Source organism: Dendrobates tinctorius, unplaced genomic scaffold (genome assembly GCF_039654945.1).
Source record: "Dendrobates tinctorius isolate UK_male_01 unplaced genomic scaffold, ASM3965494v1 ptg000164l, whole genome shotgun sequence".
Lineage (NCBI taxonomy): Eukaryota > Metazoa > Chordata > Amphibia > Anura > Dendrobatidae > Dendrobates > Dendrobates tinctorius.
This window is the reverse complement of record NW_027361831.1, coordinates 8,247,584-8,273,751: the sequence shown is the minus strand read 5'-3', so window position 1 is coordinate 8,273,751 and position 26,168 is coordinate 8,247,584. Positions and strand designations below refer to the sequence as shown.

At 48.3% G+C, this 26,168-nt stretch overlaps 1 protein-coding gene across 4 annotated transcripts in view; it reads left to right on the top strand.

The window, feature by feature from the left end:
• The window catches only part of LOC141052945 (uncharacterized), a 110,631-nt gene that overhangs the window by 37,725 nt on the left and 46,738 nt on the right, over positions 1-26,168 (top strand). Inside the window, exon 2 of one of the 4 annotated variants that reach the window (XM_073550282.1) lies at positions 26,035-26,113. The exons of 2 other annotated variants lie outside the window; for them this stretch is intronic. In XM_073550282.1, the coding sequence (XP_073406383.1) occupies positions 26,035-26,113 (79 nt within the window). Of the gene's footprint in view, positions 1-19,809; positions 19,852-26,034; positions 26,114-26,168 lie in introns of those variants that run through there. One more of the 4 variants, XM_073550285.1, reaches the window with a different exon arrangement.

The window sequence follows — 26,168 nt, the reverse complement described above, 5'->3', positions numbered from 1 at the left end:
TTATATTCTAGGGTCTTCAAAGTAGCCACCTTTTGCTTTGATTTCTGCTTTGCACACTCTTGGCATTCTTTTGATGAGCTTCAAGAGGTAGTCACTGGAAATGGTTTTCACTTCACAGGTGTGTGGGTCGCCCTCCCAGGGCTGTGGAGTACTCGGTACCGGGCCCTATGAACTTCAATGGGAGATGTCACGGCAGCTGTGACCCGGCCCGTGGCCCTGGGCGCCCATTATAAAAGGGGGTTGTTTCAGTGTGCTTGTGGTAGTGAAAGTTTATAAGTGATTCGTGACGCCACCTGTGGTGTTCGGCAATGTGAATGTAAGCCGACGCTGCAGACAGTTCCTCTGGGACAGATGGTGTGGTGCAGCAATGATGTTATAGCCCTCCACAGGCAGGGCTGTAGTCCCTGGGCAGTGTAGGTGAGGTGACACGTAGATGGTGTAGTGTCAGGCACAGATGATGCAGCAGTGCTGGGCAGGTTGGCGCAGGAATAAGTGGAGGACACCAGGGCATGTAGTTCCAAAGCTTTACTCAGTCTGTTGTACAAACAGGTGCCTGCCTCCGTGCCGTGTCCTCTGGGTCAGGGACTCAGTCAACCTCCAGGCCAGATGGAATACTCCTTTCCAACACTCTGCCAACATGTGTCTTTCTGAACGTCTCCTCTTATAGTGCCTTTAGGTGAAGTACTCCTAGTAGTGAGTTACACTGGAGTGCCTCCTGTCCGATGTTCTTATGAACTCTACTTGTACGGCAGACAGTTGTAGCCTGCTTCGGGGACTCCTTGCTACTAAGTCCCGGCTCACTATCCAGTTGCTGTTGTGCCTCCAAGTCTTGTGTGGGAATAAAGTGGTCACTACTTCTATTCCTCCAGTGTCTGCTGCAGGACCATTAGTATCCATACAACCTCGGGGACCGGGCCCCGGCCTTGCGCTTAGAACTTCTAGGAAGGGTTCTCTTCTAACCCACGTCCTCTGTTCTCTCTTACTCCTCACGTTCCGTACTAATCTTTCCTTCTATGGAGAATCAGGCTTTCAGTCTATGTTGCTATTTCTCTTCCTCTCCCGTGCCAGCAGACCCAGATCACTGGGATCCGCTGCAGCACCTCCATCCTTCCATCCCTCTCTCCGGGGATCTTCTTCTCTCAAACTCTCTAACCAACTGACCTCTCATCCTAAACTCTTTCCTCTCCTTGTAATGTAAAACTAACTCCACCCACCTTCCAGCATGTTTCGTGTTCCAAGCAGGGAGCCACCAATGGGTGCTTTGCTATACTCCAAGCAGGGAGCCGCCGAAGGTGCTTTGCTACACTACTTTGTGGTGTGGGGTGCAGGTGTTGGAGTGTGGTCAGGAGTCTCCACCTTACCTGGATGGTGGGATACTACACCTCAGGAGGAGGTGCAGTACCTCTGTGGTGACTGAGCCTCAGGGGCGCCACATACCCCCCTGTTAAACACAGCACGTCCACGGGCTGCAAGGTAAACACAGTTGACAATACAGGAACATACAAAATTTTATATTGCATAATGAACATTTCCAGGACGTCCACCTGACAGCACCATGGAGGACGTCCTCCTCATCCTTACAGGGACAGGAAAGCACACGAGAGGTTAAAAGGCCCCGTCCCACCCCTTTCTCTCAGTGTCTTTCCTGTCCCTGCACGGAGGGACATACGAGAGGAGCAGGAAGATTACCTGAGGGCGCAGGGGGATCGGGCGGCCGGTCCAATCCTTCCCCCAGTCAGGATGCCCAGGGCCGACACTTCCCGGTGGGGAGTCCCTCTGCCCCAAAGCCAGGAGCAGGATGTCGCTCCTGGAGGAAGCTGCTCCTCCCGGAGGGAGGCTCTCGGCTCCAGGCCGCGCGGCAGTCGCCCGGGTCCCCGCAGGCAGCGAGCAAGAGAGAACCCGGGGCAGCTGGAGCCGGGTCCCCGAAGCTGGATGGGCGCCGCCATTGCAGGATGCTCGGTGGGCGGGGCTTCAGAACAGGAAGTGGCCGGCGCGCGGATGACGTCATGCGCCGATTTGAAAACAGCGCGTCAGCAGCCTGGGCACGCTAGCAGCTCAGTACACGCCAGCAGCTCGCCGCACCAGCAGCTCTCACCGCACGCCAGCAGCTCACCGCACACCAGCAGTTCACCGCACGCTAGCAGCTCACCGCACGCAACAGCTGCTTCAGGGGTATGGACCCAGAGGCGCCAGCCGACAGAGGGGTATGTGCGCCTGGCGCAATCCAACCCCCACACGGCCTTCCCCGCAGCCCAGGACAACTGACCCAACTATCCCTGTTCTGTATCGTACAGGAGAAGGGTACCCCAGCCCCCCCCGACAGAGGTTAAGGACTCGGTAAAGGCCACATCTAAGTCTGTCAGATACCCGGTTTGCAGGGTAAAGCTGCCAGACAACTATACCAAGACTCTCTGCGGACCCTGCACTTCAAGGGTCGTAAGAGACGAGCAGCCGTCCCTCCTGGCCGAGTTGCGATCCTTGATTCGGGAGGAAGTACAGGCCTCCAGATCCAGTCTCTCACGGCAGCAGTCCCCTAGTCCGGGGCCAAGCCGGAAGCGGCCGAGGTGGGAGATGGAGCTAGCCTCGGAGACAAGACATTTGTTGGGAATCTCTCTCAGGCAAAACTAACAGGTCAAGGAAATTCTTATCCTCTCTTGCTGACAACTTTATCTTCCAAAAGGTAAGGGAGAAAACAAGGGGAACTACTACCTTGGATCTAATCCTTATAAACAGGGAGGAAATGGTTGAGGAGGTAAAAGTGGCTGGGACCCTAGGAGGTAGCGACCATGCTCTTTTAGAATTTTGGATAACTAGAGGCGGAAGACCTGTGAAGACTCAGACGTCAAGGTTAGATTTCAGAAAGGCAGATTTTAAGGGATTCAGAAAGAGAATTGGAGGGATCCAATGGCTGGATATCCTTAAAGACAAAAATGTCCAGGAAGGATGGGAAATCTTGAAAAATGAAATTCTCAACGCACAGTTGTTAACAATTCCGAAAAGAGGGAAGAATAGGAAGCAGTTAAGGAAACCAGGATGGATGAACACAGAACTTAAGCACATGCTAAAAAGGAAGAAAAAAATGTTTATAAAATGGAAAGAGGGAGGCATATCTAAAGAAAAATATAATGCTGTCTGCAGAACCTGCAGGGCACAAATCAGATTAGCTAAAGCTGAAAATGAATTGAGGCTTGCAAGAGATGTCAAAAGCAATAATAAAGGATTTTGGGGATATGTCAAAAGTAAAAGAAAAGTCAAAGATGCTATAGGATTTTTACAGGATGAAAATGATGAAATGGTAAGACAGGATGTTGAGAAGGCTGAACTTTTAAATTCCTATTTTGCATCTGTTTTCTCTCAGAAAGGAAATGTAACATCAACTGTTATTCACTGTCCTATTAAGGGAATAGAAGAATCCAGGATATCTATAAACAGAAAGATAGTGAGGAAACACTTAGCTAGCCTAAATGGATTCAAGTCTCCAGGTCCAGATGAATTACACCCCAGAGTACTGAAGGAGATAGCAGAAGAAATTTTTGAACCCCTCTCTATAATCTTTGAAAATTCTTGGAGAACAGGAGAAGTGCCAGAAGACTGGAGAAGAGCAAATGTTGTTCCTATCTTCAAAAAGGGGAAGAAGGTGGACCCAGGTAACTATAGGCCGGTGAGTCTGACTTCTATACCAGGAAAGATCTTTGAACAAATTATTAAACAACATGTATGTCAATACCTGGATAAGAATGAAGTGATTAAACAGAGTCAGCATGGGTTTGTAACTAATAAGTCATGTCAGACTAACTTAATTTCCTTCTATGACGGTATCACTGATTGGGTGGATCAAGGAAATGCTGTAGATATAGTATATCTTGACTTCAGCAAAGCATTTGACAAAGTCTCTCATACAATCCTTATTGAAAAAATGATTAAGTATGGAATGGACAAGGCAACTGTTAGGTGGATTCATAACTGGCTTAGTGATCGGACCCAAAGAGTGGTCGTAAATGGCTGCACATCCAGTTGGAAGAATGTCTCAAGTGGGGTACCACAGGGCTCTGTCCTGGGCCCTGTATTGTTCAACATCTTTATCAACGATTTAGATGAAGGAATTGAGGGTAAACTGATTAAATTTGCTGATGACACAAAGCTAGGAGGGATAGCTAATACTAGAGAAGAGAGAGAGAGGATTCAAAAAGATTTAAATAAACTGGAGAAGTGGGCAGCAACTAACAGAATGGTTTTTAACAGGGAGAAATGCAAAGTACTACATCTGGGCAATAAAAATGGAAAAAGCATATATAGAATGGGAGGAATAGGGCTAAGTGACAGCACATGTGAAAAAGACTTGGGTATACTAATAGATCACAGACTGAATATGAGTCAACAGTGTGATGCAGCAGCAAAAAAGGCAAATGCAATTCTAGGATGTATTAACAGAAGCATACAGTCTAGATCACGTGAAGTCATTATTTCCCTCTACTCCTCTTTGGTCAGACCTCATCTGGAATATTGTGTCCAGTTTTGGGCACCACATTTTAAAAAAGACATCAACAAACTGGAGCAAGTTCAGAAAAGAGCGACCAGAATGGTGACCGGTCTGCAAACCCTGTCTTATGAGGAAAGGTTGCAGGATTTGGGAATGTTTAGTTTGCAAAAGAGAAGACTGAGAGGAGACTTAATAGCTGTCTACAAATATCTAAAGGGCTGTCACATTGTAGAAGGATCAACTTTATTCTCATTTGCACAAGGAAAGACTAGAAGCAATGGGATGAAACTGAATGGGAGGAGACACAGATTAGATATTAGAAAAAACTTTTTGACAGAGTGATCAATGAGTGGAACAGGCTGCCACGAGAAGTGGTGAGTTCTCCTTCAATGGAAGTCTTCAAACAGAGGCTGGACAGACATCTGACTGGGATGATTTAGCGAATCCTGCTTTGAGCAGGGGGTTGGACCAGATGGCCCAGGAGGTCCCTTCCAACTCTACGATTCTATGATTCTATGATTCTAAGTTCGCCTGAAGGGTCAGACCCCCGGGACTCGGATCCCGAGGAGGGGGAGATCCCGACTGACAGGAGGGACCAAGGCAGGAAATACCTGTTTAAGTTAGAGGACACCGAGGACTTGGTGCAGGCGGTAAGGAACACCATGCAGATAGAGGATGTTCCAAAACCGCAGTCCCGACAGGACCTGATGTTTGGGGGACTGGTCGCTCGGAAACAAACTGTGTTCCCCATAAGCGAACACATTAAGACAATGGTCCTAGAAGAATGGAAAGAGGCAGAACGGCGACTTGTACTGTCTCGGGACTTTAAGAGCCGACTGCCCTTTGACCCAGAGGAAACACGATTGTGGGAGGAAATTCCTAAAATCGATGTTCCTGTAGCTAGGGTGACCAAAAAAACCGCCATCCCCTTCGAGGACTCATCAAGTCTCAGAGACCCGATGGACCGGAAGGCGGATATTCTGTTAAAGAGAACATGGGAATCGGCAGCTGCCCTTACTAAGGTTAACATAGCAGCCACCTCAGTGGCCAGGTCCATGTTCCTTTGGGTGGGGCAGTTGGAAGAGCATTTATCCAACAAGACCCCTAGAGCTGAGATCCTAGCTCCCTCTGATGAAATCAGCCACTGCGTTCCTTTCAGATACATCGGCCGAGTCAGTAAGATTCGCAGCCAGAAACAGCTCCCTTTCCAACGCAGCTAGGAGAGCGGTTTGGCTGAAGTCTTGCTCTGGGGATAACGCTTCAAAGGCAAAGCTTTGCTCCATCCCCTTTTCAGGCTCAAGGGTGTTCGGGCCAGCTCTAGATAGCATCCTAGAGCAGGTGTCTGACAAAAACAAGGGGTTTCCAGAAGAAAAACCCAAGCGTCCCCAGTCCTTTCATAGAGGGTCCTTTTTCAGAAGACAGACCGATTTTAGGAGCCAGAGTAGATCCAAAAGGGGCTCCTTTAGAAACACTCAGAGCCAAGGGGGGAGAAGCAAGGCCCCTCTTTTCGCGTCATCCTCTAGGTCTAGAAGGCAATGACGCCATAGGTGTCGGGGGAAGACTGCGACGATTCGCAGCAAGGTGGCGCCAGGTAACCCAGAACCGGTGGGTCCTCAGAACCATCACAGAAGGGTACAGCATAGAATGTTATTCCCCTCCCCCCGACAGATACATCGCCCCCACCGTAGTCCCGGAAGACTCTACCATGTGGGCAGATCTACAGGACCTGCTCCGGTCAGAGGTCATAGTGCCAGTTCCGCAGCAGGAGAGGGGAAAAGGTCATTACTCTTCCCTATTCTCCATTACAAAACCATCTGGCGAGGCCAGAACAATCATAAACTTAAAACCCCTAAATGCCTGGGTGGTATACAAAAGGTTTCGAATGGAATCAATACGCTCAGCGATTCAACTTATAGACAGGGATGCTGTCATGTGTACTCTGGACCTGAAGAGTGCATACTATCAGGTCCCCATCCATCCCGCATCTCAAAGCTTATTAAGATTCGCAATCAGTCTACCATCCCGGACCTGCCACTTCCAGTTCCAGTGCCTTCCGTTCGGGCTGGCTTCGGCCCCCCGAATATTTACAAAGCTGGTAGCGGAGGTGGTAGCCTACCTGAGAAAGCAAGGAGTCATTATAATACCGTATCTAGATGACTTTCTCCTAGTCGCAGGATCAGAAGAAAGGCTCATCCAGGACAGGAGCCGAACGATCAGAACACTGGAGTATCTCGGCTGGCTGATCAACGACCAGAAGTCAGACCTAAAGCCAGAAAGCAGGAAGATCTTCCTGGGAGTCCTTCTGGATTCAAGAGACAGAATATCCCGGCTTCCGAGAAAAAAGCAGCAGACAATTCAAGACAGAGTCAGGGGACTACTGAGACATCGCTCCTCCATAAGAGGTGCAATGGAAGTTCTGGGTCTGATGACGGCTTGCATTCCACGCGTCAGATGGGCCCAGTCCCATTCGAGGCCCCTGCAAAAGGAAATCCTCGCAGGATGGAACAGGCATCAGGATTCTCTCGACGGGCCCATATCCTTACCAGACACAGTAAGAAGATCCCTGCGGTGGTGGATACAGCCCCAGAACTTACAGGTGGGCGTGCTATGGACAACCTCGCCGTACATGGTAATCACCACAGACGCCAGTACGTGGGGATGGGGAGCCCACGTAGAAGGGAGAATTTTTCAGGGAAGATGGCCGGTCAGCATCAGAAGCAGATCCTCCAACTTCAGGGAGCTCTATGCGGTATGGGAAGCCCTGCGTCAGAACCGGTCGGTAGTGAGGAATCGACATGTCCGGATATTGTCCGACAACACAACGGCAGTCTCATTCCTGAAGCACCAGGGAGGTCCGAGACATCGACCACTCCAGGCACTCGCAGGACGAATATTCGCCTGGGCAGAAGAGGTGGTCCTCTCCATAACGGCAATACACCTAGAGGGTTCTCAGAACGTAGTAGCAGACTATCTAAGCAGACAGCGGGTCAGCCCGACAGAGTGGGAACTAAACGAAGAAATCTTCCATCAGCTTTGTCAGCGTTGGGGGACCCCCAGTATAGACCTGTTTGCAAACCGGAAGAACTCAAAGATCGCCAGATTCTACTCCTTGAACCCAGCAGACCACCCGGACGGAGTAGATGCCCTGAGCCAGGCCTGGACGGAACCCCTCTTGTATGCATTCCCACCACTGGCGCTGATACTGGCGGTACTTAGGAAGATCTGCGAGTACCGCGCGTCGGTGATATTAATAGTGCCATACTGGCCAAAGAGAAGCTGGTTTCCGCTGCTAGGAGCCATGGCAGTAGGAAACCCAGTCGAGCTACCCCTGAAGGGAGATGTTATCCACCAGGGGCCGACTCGCCATCCAGACCCAGCAAGGCTACGCCTCTCGGCATGGATCCTGAAAGGGACATCCTGAGAGCAAAGGGCTTATCGGAGCAGGTCATATCCACTCTACTGGCCAGCAGGAAACCGGTAACATCCGCAATCTACAGAAAAATATGGAAGAGATTCTGCCTGGAAGGTGGCAGGTCCGACCTCTCGGCAGGTACCCCTGACCTCCCTAGTGTCCTAGACTTTCTGCAGTCAGGATATAATAAAGGGCTTAAACCCAGCACGTTAAAGGTCCAGATTTCGGCTTTGAGCGCCTTCTTTGACTACCCTTTAGCCTCCCATCCTTGGGTGGTAAGATTCATAAAGGCCACGCAGCGTCTTTGCCCCACAATTAGGCAGCTCACCCCGCCCTGGGACCTCAGCCTGGTACTCAGATCTTTATGTAGGGACCCCTACATGCCTAGTGATAGAATGTCCATTTCGACTCTCTCTCGAAAGACGGCTTTCCTTGTAGCCATCACCACGGCCAAAAGAATGGGGGAGATCCAGGCCCTGTCCACCAAGGATCCATATCTCCAGATCAGAGACGATCATATAACCTTAAGATTAGATCCGGCTTTTATCCCCAAGGTAGCCTCTTACCAGAATATAAATCAGGAGATAGTGCTACCATCCTTCTGCAGCAATCCCCGCAATGAGAAAGAACAGCGTCTCCACTCCCTAGACGTAAGACGGGCAGTTATAAGCTATCTAGAGGCCACCAATGACTGGCGTATTGACTCAAACCTGTTCATCCTCTTCGGGGGGTAAAAATAGGGGGAGAAAAGCCTCTAAGGTGTCCATCGCAAGATGGATCACATCAGTAATTTCAGACGCCTACCAGTCGGAAGGCGCCAACTCACCAGATACCTTAAGGGCCTACTCTACTAGGGCAGTTTCAGCCTCCTGGGCCGAGCGCGCAGGCACCTCAGTCGAGCAGATTTGTAGAGCGGCAACCTTTGCCAGCCTGAATACATTTTGCAAGCACTACAAACTTGACGTGCTATCAGGCCAACATACCGCATTTGGGAGAAAAGTTCTCCAGGCGGTGATCCCACCCTGAGGAGGTGCTTTGGTACTCTCCATGGTGCTGTCAGGTGGACGTCCTGGAAAATAGGTATTAGACCTACCGGTAATGATGTTTCCAGGAGTCCATCCTGACAGCACGGGTAGTTCCCTCCCGGATAGGTTGTTATGTTAAGTTATGTCATATGATGTAATATGATGATACCATTAAAAGAGTTATAGCATTATCCACGCTGTGGTACTTGTTAAGTCACTGAGCGAAAGAGGTGGGACGGGGCCTTTTAACCTCTCGTGTGCTTTCCTGTCCCTGTAAGGAGGAGGAGGACGTCCTCCATGGTGCTGTCAGGATGGACTCCTGGAAACTTCATTACCGGTAGGTCTAATACCTATTATCTTATACTAATCTTCCCAATGTGGGAGGCATGGTTTCTTGAACGTTACAAACAATTTAACTGTCTATTTATATTTAAAGTTATACAACCTAATTTAAAGCGCTAGGTAAGCAAACTCACTATCAGCTTGAGTAACACATTTTCTATCATCACATTTCTTTTCTTTATTATCTGTCTCATTTTCTACTTTTCTTCTTCTTACTCTCAAGTGACAACTGCTGGTGTCTGATTCATCATCTGCATATTTTTTTTTCAAGGCTCACATCTTTGTTAAAACATTCTCTATATTTCTTTCTCAATTGGACCCTATAAAATCTGTCATTAATACTGTTACTACACATTATCACTTCCTATTTTCTTGTTAAAAAAATACTAAGCATCATTCATAAGTGCAAAGAATAGACATTGGGCCGGCCATCACGTCTGGTAATGTCCTTATAACGAGGTAGTCCTTGTTCCAAGGGGAAGGTTCCTATGTAAAACCAAGAGAGCACCTAAAGAGGTGCAAACTATTTACAAGTACAGTTCTGGATCACTCAGCGTCCATGATCTCCACAGTTCAAGTATGAAAAAGGCTGCCAATAAAAACTGGGCAACAACAGGATCAACAAATAAACATCATAATCAAAAATAGAAAAAATGGAACTTGCTAATACCCTCCTGGGCAACAAAAGTTAGTTTAGATCAACTTTGTAGCTAGTTATTCCCTCCTGGGTTTCTGGAAGCGGATTGTTTGGGCTGCTTCCAGGGGAGAATTTCTTGACATCCTCTTCCTGCAGATGGATTCACATAGGACGAGGTGGTGACAGCTAGGTGGGCTGCTGCCTGAGGTACAGCAGTGGTGGTGATGTCAACGGTTGTTGATGGTGTCTCTGCTGCCAGTACTGAGTGCACATCAGCTGCTGCAGATGGTATTTCTTCTGCCAACAAGTCAGCAAGGGCTGCCGTCGGCACCAATAGATGTTGCTCTGCGATCCCAAGTGGTACCACAGTTGGCGGAACCACAGCCGATTGTTGCAGGTTGAATGCCATTGGAGTGCCACCACTCCTGGTTTGGGTAATCACTGGACCATTTCTGTCTACAGGCACGGTGCCTAGTACCAGGATCATGGCAGGTGCGGCGACCACACCTGGTGCTTCCCTGTGACGTGTCGACTCGTGCCGAGGCACCGGGGGATGAATGATGGCAGCCGCCACCCCGGGAGTGGACTGAGGAACGGCCGGTAGTGGCATCCGGGTTGGCACAGGATGGGGGCATGCCGGTAAAAGCCTGCGCGGCCGCGCTAGGGCCGGGCTGGGACTCAGCTCCTGTCCCACAGCCTCCGGAACCCTCATGTGCCTTCTCCTAGCAGGCTGCATCCAGTGACAGCACTGGCCTGGAGGTAGTGGCGGGAGCTGTAAAGGCTGTCACAGCGGTCGTATACTCTGTGGGTGTTGCTTGGGGGAGGATGGCTTCTCCCCGCCGTTTTCTTCTGGCCTCCGCACTCCTTCAATCATGGCGTTCTCGCGTTCTTCCTCCTCCCTGGGTTCTCTTCCCGCCACTGGCTCTCGTCCCTCCTTCTGAGGGCGGCGTCTTCTTCCTACTCCTCCATACCAATCCAGTATACGAACCCCTCGGGGGGTGGGCCATGTTGCTGTCACATAGAAGTTCAGACAGGGGAGGCCCAGGACAGTCCGCGCTCTTTTCTTAGGACCACCCATGTTGTCACGCCCTTCTTCACCGCACCAGCGGCCATGTTTAGCGTTCATTTTACAGTCTATTAAATTGGGTCTTCTGCACATTTTCAAAAGGTCTGAGTCTTAGGCACACAGAACCCGATGGCATTGGGTCTCGTCATCCTGTTCGTGATGCCAAAAATGGGTCGCCCTCCCAGGGCTGTGGGGTTCTCGGTACCGGGCCCTATGAACTTCAATGGGAGATGTCACGGCAGCTGTGACCCGGACCGTGGCCCTGGGCGCCCATTATAAAAGGGGGTTGTTTCAGTGTGCTTGTGGTAGTGAAAGTTTATAAGTGATTCGTGACGTCACCTGTGGTGTTTGGCAATGTGAATGTAAGCCGACGCTGCAGACAGTTCCTCTGGGACAGATGGCGTGGTGCAGCAATGATGTTATAGCCCTCCACAGGCAGGGCTGTAGTCCCTGGGCAGTGTAGGTGAGCTGACACGTAGATGGTGTAGTGTCAGGTGCAGATGATGCAGCAGTGCTGGGCAGGTTGGCGCAGGAATAAGTGGAGGACACCAGGGCATGTAGTTCCAAAGCTTTACTCACAGTCTGTTGTACAAACAGGTGCCTGCCTCCGTGCCGTGTCCTCCGGGTCAGGGACTCAGTCAACCTCCAGGCCAGATGGAATACTCCTTTCCAACTCTCCGCCAACATGTGTCTTTCTGAACGTCTCCTCTTATAGTGCCTTTAAGTGAAGTACTCCTAGTACTGAGTTACACTGGAATGCCTCCTGTCCGATGTTCTTATGAACTCTACATGTACGGCAGACAGCTGTAGCCTGCTTCGGGGACTCCTTGCTACTAAGTCCCGGCTCACTATCCAGTTGCTGTTGTGCCCCCAAGTCTTGTGTGGGAATAAAGTGGTCACTACTTCTATTCCTCCGGTGTCTGCTGCAGGACCATTAGTATCCATACAACCTCGGGGACTGGGCCCCGGCCTTGCGCTTAGAACTTCTAGGAAGGGTTCTCTTCTAACCCACGTCCTCTGTTCTCTCTTACTCCTCACGTTCCGTACTAATCTTTCCTTCTATGGAGAATCAGGCTTTCAGTCTACGTTGCTCTTTCTCTTCCTCTCCCGTGCCAGCAGACCCAGATCACTGGGATCCGCTGCAGCACCTCCATCCTTCCATCCCTCTCTCCGGGGATCTTCTCCTCTCCAACTCTCTAACCAACTGACCTCTCATCCTAAACTCTTCCCTCTCCTTGTAATGTAAAACTAACTCCACCCACCTCCCAGCACGTTTCGTGTTCCAAGCAGGGAGCCACCAATGGGTGCTTTGCTATACTCCAAGCAGGGAGCCGCCGAAGGTGCTTTGCTACACTACTTTGTGGTGTGGGGTGCAGGTGTTGGAGTGTGGTCAGGAGTCTCCACCTTACCTGGATGGTGGGATACTACACCTCAGGAGGAGGTGCAGTACCTCTGTGGCGACTGAGCCTCAGGGGCGCCACATGTGCCCTGTCAGGTTTAATAAGTGGGATTTCTTGCCTTATAAATGGGGTTGGGACCATCAGTTGTGTTGTGCAGAAGTCTGGTGGATACACAGCTGATAGTCCTACTGAATAGACTGTTAGAATTTGTATTATGGCAAGAAAAAAGCAGCTAAGTAAAGAAAAAGGAGTGACCATCATTACTTTAAGAAATGAAGGTCAGTCAGTCCGAAAAATTGGGAAAACTTTGAAAGTGTCCCCAAGTGCAGTGGCAAAAACCATCAAGCGCTACAAAGAAACTGGCTCACATGAGGACCGCCCCAGGAAAGGAAGGACAAGAGTCATCTCTGCTGCGGAGGATAAGTTCATCCGAGTCACCAGTCTCATAAATTGCAGGTTAACAGCAGCTCACATTAGAGACCAGGTCAATGCCACACAGAGTTCTAGCAGCAGACACATCTCTACAACAACTGTTAAGAGGAGACTTTGTGCAGCAGGCCTTCATGGTAAAATAGCTGCTAGGAAACCACTGCTAAGGACAGGCAACAAGCAGAAGAGACTTGTTCGGGCTAAAGAACACAAGGAATGGACATTAGACCAGTGGAAATCTGTGCTTTGGTCTGATAAGTCCAAATTTGAGATCTTTGGTCCCAACCACCATGTCTTTGTGCGACGCAGAAAAGGTGAATGGATGGACTTTTCATGCCTGGTTCCCACCGTGAAGCATGGAGGAGGAGGTGTGATGGTGTGGGGGTGCTTTGCTGGTGACACTGTTGAGGATTTATTCAAAATTGAAGGCATACTGAACCAGTATGGCTACCACAGCATCTTGCAGCGGCATGCTATTCCATCCGGTTTGCGTTTAGTTGGACCATCATTTATTTTTCAACAGGACAATGACCCCAAACACACCTCCAGGCTGTGTAAGGGCTATTTGACCAAGAAGAAGCGTAATGGGGTGCTACGCCAGATGACCTGGCCTCCACAGTCACCAGACCAGAACCCAATCTAGATGGTTTGGGGTGAGCTGCACCGCAGAGTGAAGGCAAAAGGGCTAACAAGTGCTAAGCAACTCTGGGAACTCCTTCAAGACTGTTGGAAGACCATTTCCAGTGACTATCTCTTGAAGCTCATCAAGAGAATGCCAAGAGTGTGCAAAGCAGGAATCAAAGCAAAAGGTGGCTACTTTGAAGAACTGACATATTTTCAGATGTTTCACACTTTTTTGTTAATTATATAATTCCACATGTGTTAATTCATAGTTCTGATGCCTTCAGAGTGAATCTACAATTTTCATAGTCATGAAAATAAAGAAAACTCTTTGAATGAGAACGTGTGTCCAAACTTTTGGTCTGTACTGTATATATGTCAGAGACACACACACACATATATATATATATATATATATATATACCGTATATACTCGAGTATAAGCCAACCCGAGTTTATGCCGACCCCCTTAATTTTGCCACAAAAAACTGGGAAAACTTATTGACTCGAGTATAAGCCTAGGGTGGGAAATGCTCCATAGATTATTCCCCCATATGGTGTCCCCAGAAGAAGCTCCATAGATTATTCCCCCATATGCTGACCCCATAAGAAGCTCCTTAGATTATTCCCCCCATATGCTGACCCCATAAGAAGCTCCTTAGATTATTCCCCCATATGCTGACCCCATAAGAAGCTCCTTAGATTATTCCCCCATATGCTGACCCTATAAGAAGCTCCTTAGATTATTCCCCCATGTGCTGCCGCTGCTGCTGCTGCATGTAAAAATAAAAAAAATGACATACTCACCTCTCCGTCGCTGGGTGTAAGATACTAACATGTCCTGCGTCCATGGCTGCTCACCGCTATCTGCCACGTCATCGGTCAGTGACGTTCAGACTGCAGGGGGCGCGGCGCGCACTAATCACGTCACCGCGCCCTCTGCTGTCTGAAGTCACTGACCGATGACAGACAGCAGCAAGCAACCATGGACGCAGGACAGGTGAGTATCGCTATACTTACCCGTCCTGACGCTGTCTCTTGAGCCCCCAGCTTCTCCGCGCTCTCTCTTCCTGCGTTCAGCGGTCATGTGATACCGCTCATTAAAACTCATGAATATGCGCATATTCATGAGTTTTAATGAGCGGTACCACGTGACCGCTGAAGGCAGGAAGAGAGAGCACGGAGAAGCTGGGGGCTCAAGAGACAGCGTCAGGACGGGTAAGTATGACCTGACACCCCCGCCCCACCTCCCCCCTCCGACCCCCTGGTGTATATGACTCGAATATAAGCCGAGAGGGGGACTTTCAGCCCAAAAAAATGGGCTGAAAATCTCGCCTTATATTCAAGTATATACGGTATCTCTTTTTATTTAATAGAGAGATAGCAGAATAGCCGATAATTCATTTGTTGGCTTCTGTAAAACCATTGCAGAACCCGACAGGATGGGAGGCATGGTTTACCTACAGTAAACCCATGCAGAACAGTTAGATTTATAGATGTCAGTGTCTTATGCTGTTAGTAGTATGTGTGCGTAAAATTTGGGACCTGTATGTATTTACTAAAAGAATGTATTCACGGAAAAATCTGGCGTGGCTCCCGTGCAGTTTTCTGCGCCAGAGAGGGAAAGCCATTGACTGAGGGCAGATATTAATAGCCTAGAAAGGGACCATTGTTATTTCCCCCCAGCTAAAAAAAAACCTGCCCCCAGCCACCCCAGAAAAGGCGCATCTATGAGATGCGCCAATTCCGGCACTTAACCTCTCTCTTCCCACTGCCCTGTAGTGGTGGCATATGGGGTAATAAGGGGTTAAAGTCACCTTTGTCTTGTAAGGTGATATTAAACCTGGCTAAGTAATGGAGAGGTGTCAATAAGACACCTCTCCATTTCTAATCCTAAAGTTTGTAAAGGGTTAAATAAACATACACAAACATGCAGAATAAATTATTTTAATGAAATGAAAGAACACACAGTTTTGCCATATTAATTCTGCTAAATCCAAATGATGCCCTCGATCTCTCTCTATGAAATATAAAGATATATACAGTATATATGTATCACTGATATATATATACACACACCTATTGTACGTGTATATATCTATTCTACACTGTACGCGGCAGATCATTTGCCCGCTTTTAATCTATTCTATTCTAATCTATTAAACATTATTTGGTATTAAAACGATGTGTACAGTTGTGTATTACAATGCGATTTTAACATGAGCTTTTACATAGAGAGAGCTGCTGTATGTAAAAGCTCATGTTAAAATCGCATTGCATACGGATGTCACACTGTTACTAGATGCGAGGAAATCACATCCTCGCATTGCAAACGGATTACATACGGATCACTGTTCAGGGAACATTTGTGCAATTCTCGGTCATAAAAATCGGACCGATTTTTTTATACGGTAAGTGTGACCCCGGTCTAAGTAAGAGACCGGGAGAGACTTCTACCAAGATGCCCCAAATCTGTAAGAGAGAGCGCGCTGGACCCCCAGGACTGAGAGTATGTGTAAGGAAGAGACTGGGAGAGACTTCTACCAAGGTGCCCCAAATCTGTAAGAGAGAGCACCGGACTCTCAGGACTGAGAGTCTGTGTAAGCAAGAGACCGGTAGAGACTTCTACCAAGATGCCCCAAATCTGTAAGAGCGAGAGCGCTGGACCCCCAGGACTGAGAGTATGTGTAAGGAAGAGACTGGGAGAGACTTCTACCAAGATGCCCCAAATCTGTAAGAGCGAGAGCGCTGGACCCCCAGGACTGAGAGTATGTGTAAGGAAGAGACTGGGAGAGACTTCTACCAAGGTGCCCCAAATCTGTAAGAGAGAGCACCGGACTCTCAGGACTGAGAGTCTGTGTAAGCAAGAGACCGGTAGAGACTTCTACCAAGATGCCCCAAATCTGTAAGAGCGAGAGCGCTGGACCCCCAGGACTGAGAGTATGTGTAAGGAAGAGACTGGGAGAGACTTCTACCAAGATGCCCCAAATCTGTAAGAGCGAGAGCGCTGGACCCCCAGGACTGAGAGTATGTGTAAGGAAGAGACTGGGAGAGACTTCTACCAAGATGCCCCAAATCTGTAAGAGCGAGAGCGCTGGACCCCCAGGACTGAGAGTATGTGTAAGGAAGAGACCGGGAGAGACTTCTACCAAGGTGCCCCAAATCTGTAAGAGAGCGCCGGACCCTCAGGACTGAGAGTCGGTGTAAGCAAGAGACCGGGAGAGACTTCTACCAAGATGCCCCAAATGTTTTTTTAACCCTTTCAGACTAGTGGATTAATAATGGATAGGTGTCTTATTGACACCTCTCCATTATTAACCCGGCTTAATGTCACCTTACAATAGCATAGCAAGGTGACATCAACCCCTTATTACACCATATGCCACCTACTACAGGGCAATGGGAAGAGAGTGGGTAAGTGCCAGAATTGGATCATCTTACAGAAGCGCCTTTTCTGGGGTCCCTCTCTAGGCTATTAATATCTGCCCTAAGTCACTGGCTTGCCCTCTCTGGCAGGGAAAATTGCGTGGGAGCCCATGCAAGTTTTTTCTGTGAATTAATCCTTTAATTTAACACCTACAGCTCCAAAATTTAACACACATACACTACTAACATTATTAGTGAGGGACATAAATAAATCTAACAGATATACAATGGTTTGCTGTATGTAAACCATGTCTCATAACCTGTCGGTTTCTGTAATGAATTTACACATGCCGACAAATGAATTATCACCTATTCTGCTAACTATATCTCTATTATTATTATTTATTTATATAGCACCATTGATTCCATGGTGCTGTACATGAGAAGGGGGTTACATACAAATTACAGTTATCACTTACAGTAAACAAACTAACAATCACAGACTGATATAGAGGGGAGCGAGGTCCCTGCCCTTGTGGGCTTACATGCTACAGGATGGTGGGGAAGGAGACAGTAGGTTGGTGGGTTGCAGCAGTTCCGGTGTTGGTTGATATGAGATCACCGGTAGTGGTGAGAGAGAAGGAGGTAGCGGGGTCATTGTAGGCTGTAGGCTTTCTTGAAGAGGTGGGTTTTCAGGTTCTGTCTGAAGGATCCAAATGTGGTTGATAGTTGGACGTGTTGGGGCAAAGAATTCCAGAGGATGGGGGCTATTCGGGAGAAGTCTTGGAGGCAGTTGTATGAGGAGCGAATAAGTGTGGAGGAGAGAAGGAGGTCTTGGGAGGACCGGAGATTACGTGAGGGAAGGTATCGGGAGATTAGTTCAGATGAATATAAATATATATATATATATATATATATATATATATATAGACTGTATATATGTTTTCACAAATTTTTGAGGCCATGGACCCATTATACAGTATGTCCGTTTTGCAATCCGCCATACAGATGTCACACGGATGCTTAGATGTAAGAAAATCGCATCCTCGCATTGCAAACGGATTACATACATATCACTGTTCAGGGAACATTTCTTTGATTCTGCTCCGTAGAAAACGGACCGTATTTTTATACGTTAAATGTGACTCCAACCTAAAAAAGAGACCGGGAGAGACTTCTGCCAAGATGCCCCAAATCTATAACACTGAGCTCAGGGCAGAGAAATCCTCAGGGCTGGGACACAATAAGACATACGCGACTCCACTCCGCACACCCCGTACACATGGGGCTCCGTTCCGTGCACCTCGTACACACGCAGCTCCGCTCAGTACACCTCGTACACACGTGGCTCCGCTCCGTACACCTCGTACACACGCGGCTCTGCTCCATACACCTCGTACACACGCGGCTCCGCTCCGTACACCTCGTACACACGCGGCTCTGCTCCGTACACCTCGCACACACGCAGCTCCGCTCCGTACACCTCCTACACACGCGGCTCCGCTCCGTACACCTCCTACACACGCGGCTCTGCTCCATACACCTCGTACACACGTGGCTCCGCTCCGTACACCTCGTACACACGCGGCTCTGCTCCGTACACCTCGCACACACGCGGCTCCGCTCCGTACACCTCCTACACACGCGGCTCCGCTCCATACACCTCGTACACACACGGCTCCGCTCCGTACACCTCGTACACACGCGGCTCCGCTCCGTACACCTCGTACACACGCGGCTCCGCTCCGTACACCTCGCACACACGCGGCTCCGCTCCGTACACCTCGTACACACGCGGCTCCGCTCCGTACACCTCGTACACACACGGCTCCGCTCCGTACACCTCGTACACACACGGCTCCGCTCCGTACACCTCGTACACACACGGCTCCGCTCCGTACACCTCGTACACACGCGGCTCCGCTCCGTACACCTCGTACACACGCGGCTCCGCTCCGTACACCTCGTACACACGCGGCTCCGCTCCGTACACCTCGTACACACGCGGCTCCGCTCCGTACACCTCGTACACACGCGGCTCCGCTCCGTACACCTCGTACACACGCGGCTCCGCTCCGTACACCTCGTACACACGCGGCTCCGCTCCGTACACCTCGTACACACGCGGCTCCGCTCCGTACACCTCGTACACACGCGGCTCCGCTCCGTACACCTCGTACACACACGGCTCCGCTCCGTACACCTCGTACACACGCGGCTCCGCTCCGTACACCTCGTACACACGCGGCTCCGCTCCGTACACCTCGTACACACGCGGCTCCGCTCCGTACACCTCGTACACACGCGGCTCCGCTCCGTACACCTCGTACACACACGGCTCCGCTCCGTACACCTCGTACACACGCGGCTCCGCTCCGTACACCTCGTACACACGCGGCTCCGCTCCGTACACCTCGTACACACGCGGCTCCGCTCCGTACACCTCGTACACACGCGGCTCCGCTCCGTACACCTCGTACACACGCGGCTCCGCTCCGTACACCTCGTACACACGCGGCTCCGCTCCGTACACCTCGTACACACGCGGCTCCGCTCCGTACACCTCGTACACACGCGGCTCCGCTCCGTACACCTCGTACACACGCGGCTCCGCTCCGTACACCTCGTACACACGCGGCTCCGCTCCGTACACCTCGTACACACGCGGCTCCGCTCCGTACACCTCGTACACACGCGGCTCCGCTCCGTACACCTCGTACACACACGGCTCTGCTCCGTACACCTCGTACACACACGGCTCCGCTCCGTACACCTCGTACACACACGGCTCTGCTCCGTACACACACGGCTCCGCTCCGTACACCTCGTACACACGGCTCTGCTCCGTACACCTCGTACACACGCGGCTCTGCTACATCCACCCTGTAAACCCCTCCTGACCCCACACAGAAACTTCCCCTCATCCAGCACCATGACAACCAGCACAGCAGAGTCCTGCATACACTGAGGCCCCTGATCATGTGACCCCTGACTCCTCCCCTCCTGTGACCTCATCCCAGGTCCTGTGCGCACAGAGCAGCCATATATGTGGAGTGCGGCTCTGCAGGAGGAGGTAGGTGCTGGAGATTCCCCATTACTGGGCACAGGGGGCAGTAACCCCTCCATTACTGGGCACAGGGGGCAGTAACCCCTCCATTACTGGGCTCAGGGGGCAGTAACCCCTCCATTACTGGGCACAGGGAGCGGTAACCCCTCCATTACTGGGCACAGGGGGCAGTAACCCCTCCATTACTGGGCACAGGGGGCAGTAACCCCTCCATTACTGGGCTCAGGGGGCAGTAACCCCTCCATTACTGGGCACAGGGAGCGGTAACCCCTCCATTACTGGGCACAGGGGGCGGTAACCCCTCCGTTACTGGGCACAGGGGGCAGTAACCACTTCAGTGCTGAAACAATTTTGGTGTTTTTATTTGTCATTTTATAAAAATCAATAATGTTTTTGTTCCTCTTCCTCTGATAGATACAACCCAACTGTGGAAAACAGGAAGTGAGGAAACCTGTATTCCTCACGCAGTACAGTGCCTCTTTCTTTCTCCTCACACACAGTATAATGTTCCCCCAGTACCGCCATCCCCTCACACACAGTATAATGTTCCCCCAGTACCGCCATCCCCCCACACACAGTATAATGTTCCCCCAGTACCGCCATCCCCCCACACACAGTATAATGTTCCCCCAGTACCGCCATCCCCCAGACACAGTATAATGTTCCCACAGTACCACCATCCCCCACACACAGTATAATGTTCCCACAGTACCATCATCCCCTACACACAGTATAATGTTCCCCCAGTACCGCCATCCCCCACACACAGTATAATGTTCCCCCAGTACCGCCATCCCCCACACACAGTATAATGTTCCCCCAGTACCACCATCCCCCACACACAGTATAATGTTCCCACAGTACCGCCATCCCCCCACACACAGTATAATGTTCCCCCAGTACCGCCATCCCCCACACACAGTATAATGTTCCCCCAGTACCGCCATCCCCCAGACACAGTATAATGTTCCCACAGTACAACCATCCCCCACACACAGTATAATGTTCCCACAGTACCGCCATCCCCCCACACACAGTATAATGTTCCCCCAGTACCGCCATCCCCCCACACACAGTATAATGTTCCCACAGTACCGCCATCCCCCCACACACAGTATAATGTTCCCCCAGTATCGCCATCCCCCCCACACACATTATGATAGTACAAGTTGCCCCCACAATATGTCTCCCCCCTCCTCCTAATAAATAAATCCTCCCTTCCCCCACTCCTGGTGCAGATACAGATGACCCCGGGACACAGCACCGACCTCCTGGGTCAGGTTCCCAGGTCTGGAGATGTGGCCCTGGGCCGGTGCTATAGATGTATGAGGGGCTGTTATCTGCGGTGTGAGCTGTACATGGAATGGAGACATTCTGGGGACAGATTATCCCAGAAGAGGAACAACTTATCTTTAGTGAATGGAGCTGGATTTTACCTTGTTGTTTTCTCCTTATAATTTAATGACCTCGTTCTCGGACCCCATTGTTAGGCCCCTGCTGTCATGGCGATATATTGGGAGGTGTCTATGGGGAACACAAGTCTCCCCCTCTGTGGCCCAGATATAATGGAGGAGGCTCTCTGCCTCTGTCTTTCTGCATCAGATACAATAATGGATGTCGTCTCTCTGTTACCTCAGATATATAGAAGATGTCTTCTCTCTGTCCTCATCAAGAATGGAGAACGTTCTTTCTCTTTTGCTAAAACTGTGCTATTTATTTTTCTCTTAGAGGGAACCCGTCAGGCCTCCATCCCAGCAGCATGCATGTACTTATGACTAAATTCCCTCCCTAACCAGCCCTGTATAAATTTTAAAAACTGACCATCACATCCAAGCATAAGCCTAGTGTGAAAAGGTGCTTAACCTAGACTCACCAACTCATATACATTCAAGCTAAAAGGGAAGCACACTGCAGCGCCAAACCATGCAAACATGAAAAATGAATAATGGATTGCATCACTGCATTAGAAATATGAAAAATTGAGAAAGTTTAGCGCATAAAATGGCCAAGCTTCCTTTTTTGCTTGCATGTATATGATTTGTTGACTCTAGATTAAGCACCTGTTCACACTAGGCTTATGCTTGGATGTGACGGTCAGTTTTTGAAATTTGTATTCATTCACTTTCTGACTGAGCACTCCACCTGTTAGCTGCAGGCGTTTTTAATCAGACCAGGGCCATTTCCCCTCCACAGAGATATAGACTTCAGTCCCAACAGAGGATTTTTCATAGGTTCCCAATCAGATGGAGACTACAGTCTTGGTGAGGATTGGCATAGAATAGGGAGCTGGAAAACGAGAAATGCCTTAACGTGGCTTCCAAGTACACATAACTTGGCCATTTTATGCGCTAAACTTTCTCAATTTTTCATATTTCTAATGCAGTGATGCAATCCATTATTCATTTTTCATGTTTGCATGGTTTGGCACTGCAGTGTGCTTCCTTTTTTTGCTTGAGGGTATAAAATGGACCGACTCCTAAAATATATAATAAATTGGGTACAGTAGTTCAATGCAGAATGTGCTGAATATTTTTTCATAGGAATTTGGGAAAGTTATGAAATGTCCTATAAATGGCTGTTCTATTCCTGTTCTAAGGCTACAGTCACACAAGAACAGGTTCGGGCTATTGTAACGGACAATGCTTCAAACTTGAAAAGTACAATTAATCTGATGAATGATAATAATGAAGGTGAACAGCAGCTAGAAGAAAATTTAGGATTCAGTTTGTTTGAGATGGAAGGCCACAGTCCTGTTCATGTAACTGAGGAACAAACAGATATTACAACAGAACAGCAAAATTATACTTTAGAAATAGATGATCTTGTTGAAGGTTCATCACATGCGCTGTGTTGTGCACACACTGCAGCTGGCAATAAGAGATAGTCTGCAAGAGGGACATGCTGGAAATCTGATTGGAAAAGTGAGGAAATTGGTTATTGCTGCCAGAACCCCTAAAATTGATTCCATGTTGAAGAGACGTGCTGAGAAAGGGGCAATTGTCGATCAAGCCACTCGGTGGGGCAACACTTACTTAATGATTGAGCGATTGCTTGAACTAAAACCGTTTCTTATAGATATGACGAATCCTCAGGTAACCCTAAATGAAGATCAATGGACACAGGTGGCTGAATAGAAGGAATTGCTTAATCACCCATTTACCGTGACTAAAAAAATTACAAGCTGAGGATTTAACTCCTGACATTCTCATAAGGGAGTGGAAAAACTTGCTATTTTGCCTGTCCCAAAGAGGAGGTTTAATCGCAGATGGCATATCTGCTTCAATGAAACGGAGAGAGACACAGCTATGGGAAAATAAAATTTTTCTGGCAGCTGTTTATGTGGACCCAAGTCATCGTATATTGCTTGATGATCAACAGCTTACTAAAGGAAAAGAAGCTCTGACTGAGTTAGCAGTTAGGATGAGTGGCCTACAGGAGGACTGCCAGGCGCAAAAGGACTTGGGTCCTGACAGTGCTACTGCTGCCATATCTTCATCCTCATCAGATGAGGCTTTTGACTTTGACAAGTATTTGGATGACATGGAGCAGGCAAAGCGTTGCCGCAAGGAAAAAGATTTCACTCGTTCTCCTTTAGCTAGTAGATTGACCATATTTCAGCAAAATGTTTCACATGCGCTCAAAGAAATAGAAAAATTCAACCGTTCATCAAAACTGACTGTGCATGAGGCAATTCCTTTATACTTGGAAATTGTTAGAGATGTTGCCCACGTGGTTACGGCTTTGCCTCCAACCCAAGTTAGTGTAGAGAGGTTGTTCTCTGGCCTTAAAATTATTAGGTCAGATTTTAGGTCATCTATGAAGGAGGATCTGATGGAGGCAATTCTATTTTTTAGAACAAATTCATAGACTGCACAAATGTTATTTAGTATGTTTTTGTTGAAAACTGTTTTTTGCCACTTACATAGCTTATTACATAGTGTTTTTTATATATATATATATATATACTGTGTATATATATATGTAATTGATTTTATATAGTGTATTACATATTTACAATTTATACAGTTTTTTGAGTTCTAAGGCTGGGTTCACACGTAGCTTTTTTTTGCATTTTCGCGGTGATTTTAAACACGCGATTTTGCCATGAAAACGCAAAAAAACAGCATCCCATGCAATCCTATGGGATTACGCAATGCTGTGCTAATGCTGCAGATTTTCCCGCGGCGGAATCGCATCGCGGTAAAATACGCAGCATGCTCATTAATTTTGCGGAATCGCGCCGATTCCGCCCACATAGGAATGCATTGTTCTGCTTACTTTCCGCATGTGGCTGTGCCCACTATGCAAAAAGTTCAGAACATTTGCAGATGTTACCCCCGGTCCGAAGGAGAGGAGACTGTCCTCCGGGCTATGGGTACCATATCCCTGTAAAAAATAGAATTAAAATAAAAAATATTGTTATTCTCACCTTCCGGCATCCCGCGCAGCCTTCCCGCCTCTCTCCACGCTCCCGGCATCTTCCGGTCCCATTAATCCTTTGCAAGAATGACCGCGATGACGTCTCGTGGTCATTCTCACAAAGGATTACTGGGACCGGAAGATGCCGGGAGCGTGGAGAGAAGCGGGAAGGCTGCGCGGGACGCCGGAAGGTGAGAATAACAGTATTTTTTATTTTTTTTATTTTTTACATCTTATCTTTTACTACTGATTCTGCATAGGCGGAGTCAGAGTCGGTGTAAGGAAAATTGAGAAGTCGGAGTTGCGGGTTTGGCTTACCGACTCCACAGCCCTGGTTGCCGGTGTGGACAGTTTAGACGAGTTGATGAACCGCACATATAACAAACTTTTTGTGTCTTGAAGATTTGTCAAAGATGACCTCAATGTGAAAAAGTGCCAAGCAGGGCCAAACACCAGCTATGGACACCCAGCAATGGGAAGCTGTATAAACATAATGTCCTGCTCAAAGAAAGGGAGGCCTCACCCTTATGTGCACTGAGTACAAGAACCGAAAGCATAGATGGATTTTACATTATTTTTTATATCAAACTGTTATTTATATGCACTTTTGCATTTTACTTTAAGTAGGGTATAATTTAGGTTTTTTCCTCCTCTAAGTGGGTCCAACCCTTTGTGAACTTTATGAAGAACATAAAAAGTGGGAATGGTGACAATTAGGTGCCATAAATTCAAATTCATTCTTTGTGATTAGTTTTTCATATAGTGTAAAAAAGCCTTCATCTATACACATTACTAGCTGGGCATCTATTTCCACTGTCTACAGATATTAGCCGACATATCTCCTCACCATAGTGTGTTTTTCTATATCTCGTATTACTTGGGTTTGTTTTTAATTGGTTTAATAGATATTGATCTATTAGGGGGTTTCTTTGTTAGCTGTATATATACAACAATAACACTGATGGGAAATAGAGCCATACACCGACCCATGTCCTCTCCTGCTGGAATAGCGCCAGCCCTGCCTTCCTCTGGTGATGGGCTGTGGACGACGCAATTGAAACTGATATGTTCATCTTTTGGACCTAGACTTCTTTTACCTGTAAAAGATTTAGTGATTTTCTACATAGCTGTGGGTTCATGTCCATTTATTTTGTTTTTGTTTGATGTGTAGTCTAAAGCATATAGGTTTTATTGTAGAAGTCAGGGAAAAAAATCAAAATAGAGTAAACATAATAACACATGATTCCACACTCCTGTGCCACCACTGCTTGAATCCTCCACCAGCCTCTGTATTTCTTTGTCAGTCCCAACAAATTTGAGATACCTATGACCGTCATAGCCAGTGATTTGGAGCATGGAGGAGATGACTTGGTCAGCAACTGATATCCCAATCCATACTAGACTAGATAATAAAGCATCTTCAAATTATATCTCTTCATATGTTTTCTCTTATCATCTCCAGTATTTGTATTATGGGATTCTTTATGATGTTACATTGGTCTCATCTTCTTCATATCAAGGGCCATTTAAATGGATACACCTGGGTGGGCCATTTATATGGATACAACTAAATAAAATGGGAATGGTTGGTGATATCAACTTCCTGTTTTGTGGCACATTAGTATATGGGAGGGGGAAAATTTTCAGCATGGGTGGTGACCATGGCGAACATTTTGAAGTCGGCCATTTTGGATTCAACTTTATAAATGGCCCACCCAAGTGCATCCATGGCCTGTATATTTAGACAATTATTCTGATTTACCCATCAAGGTTGGATATGGACAAGAAAAGAATGGCGGAGAGGCTATTACAATTTAACCTAGAGATCCTCTTCTGGCTTACTGGAGAGGTGAGAAATTCTGATGATGTCACATTACATCATTCTTATCTATGGGAATAGCAGA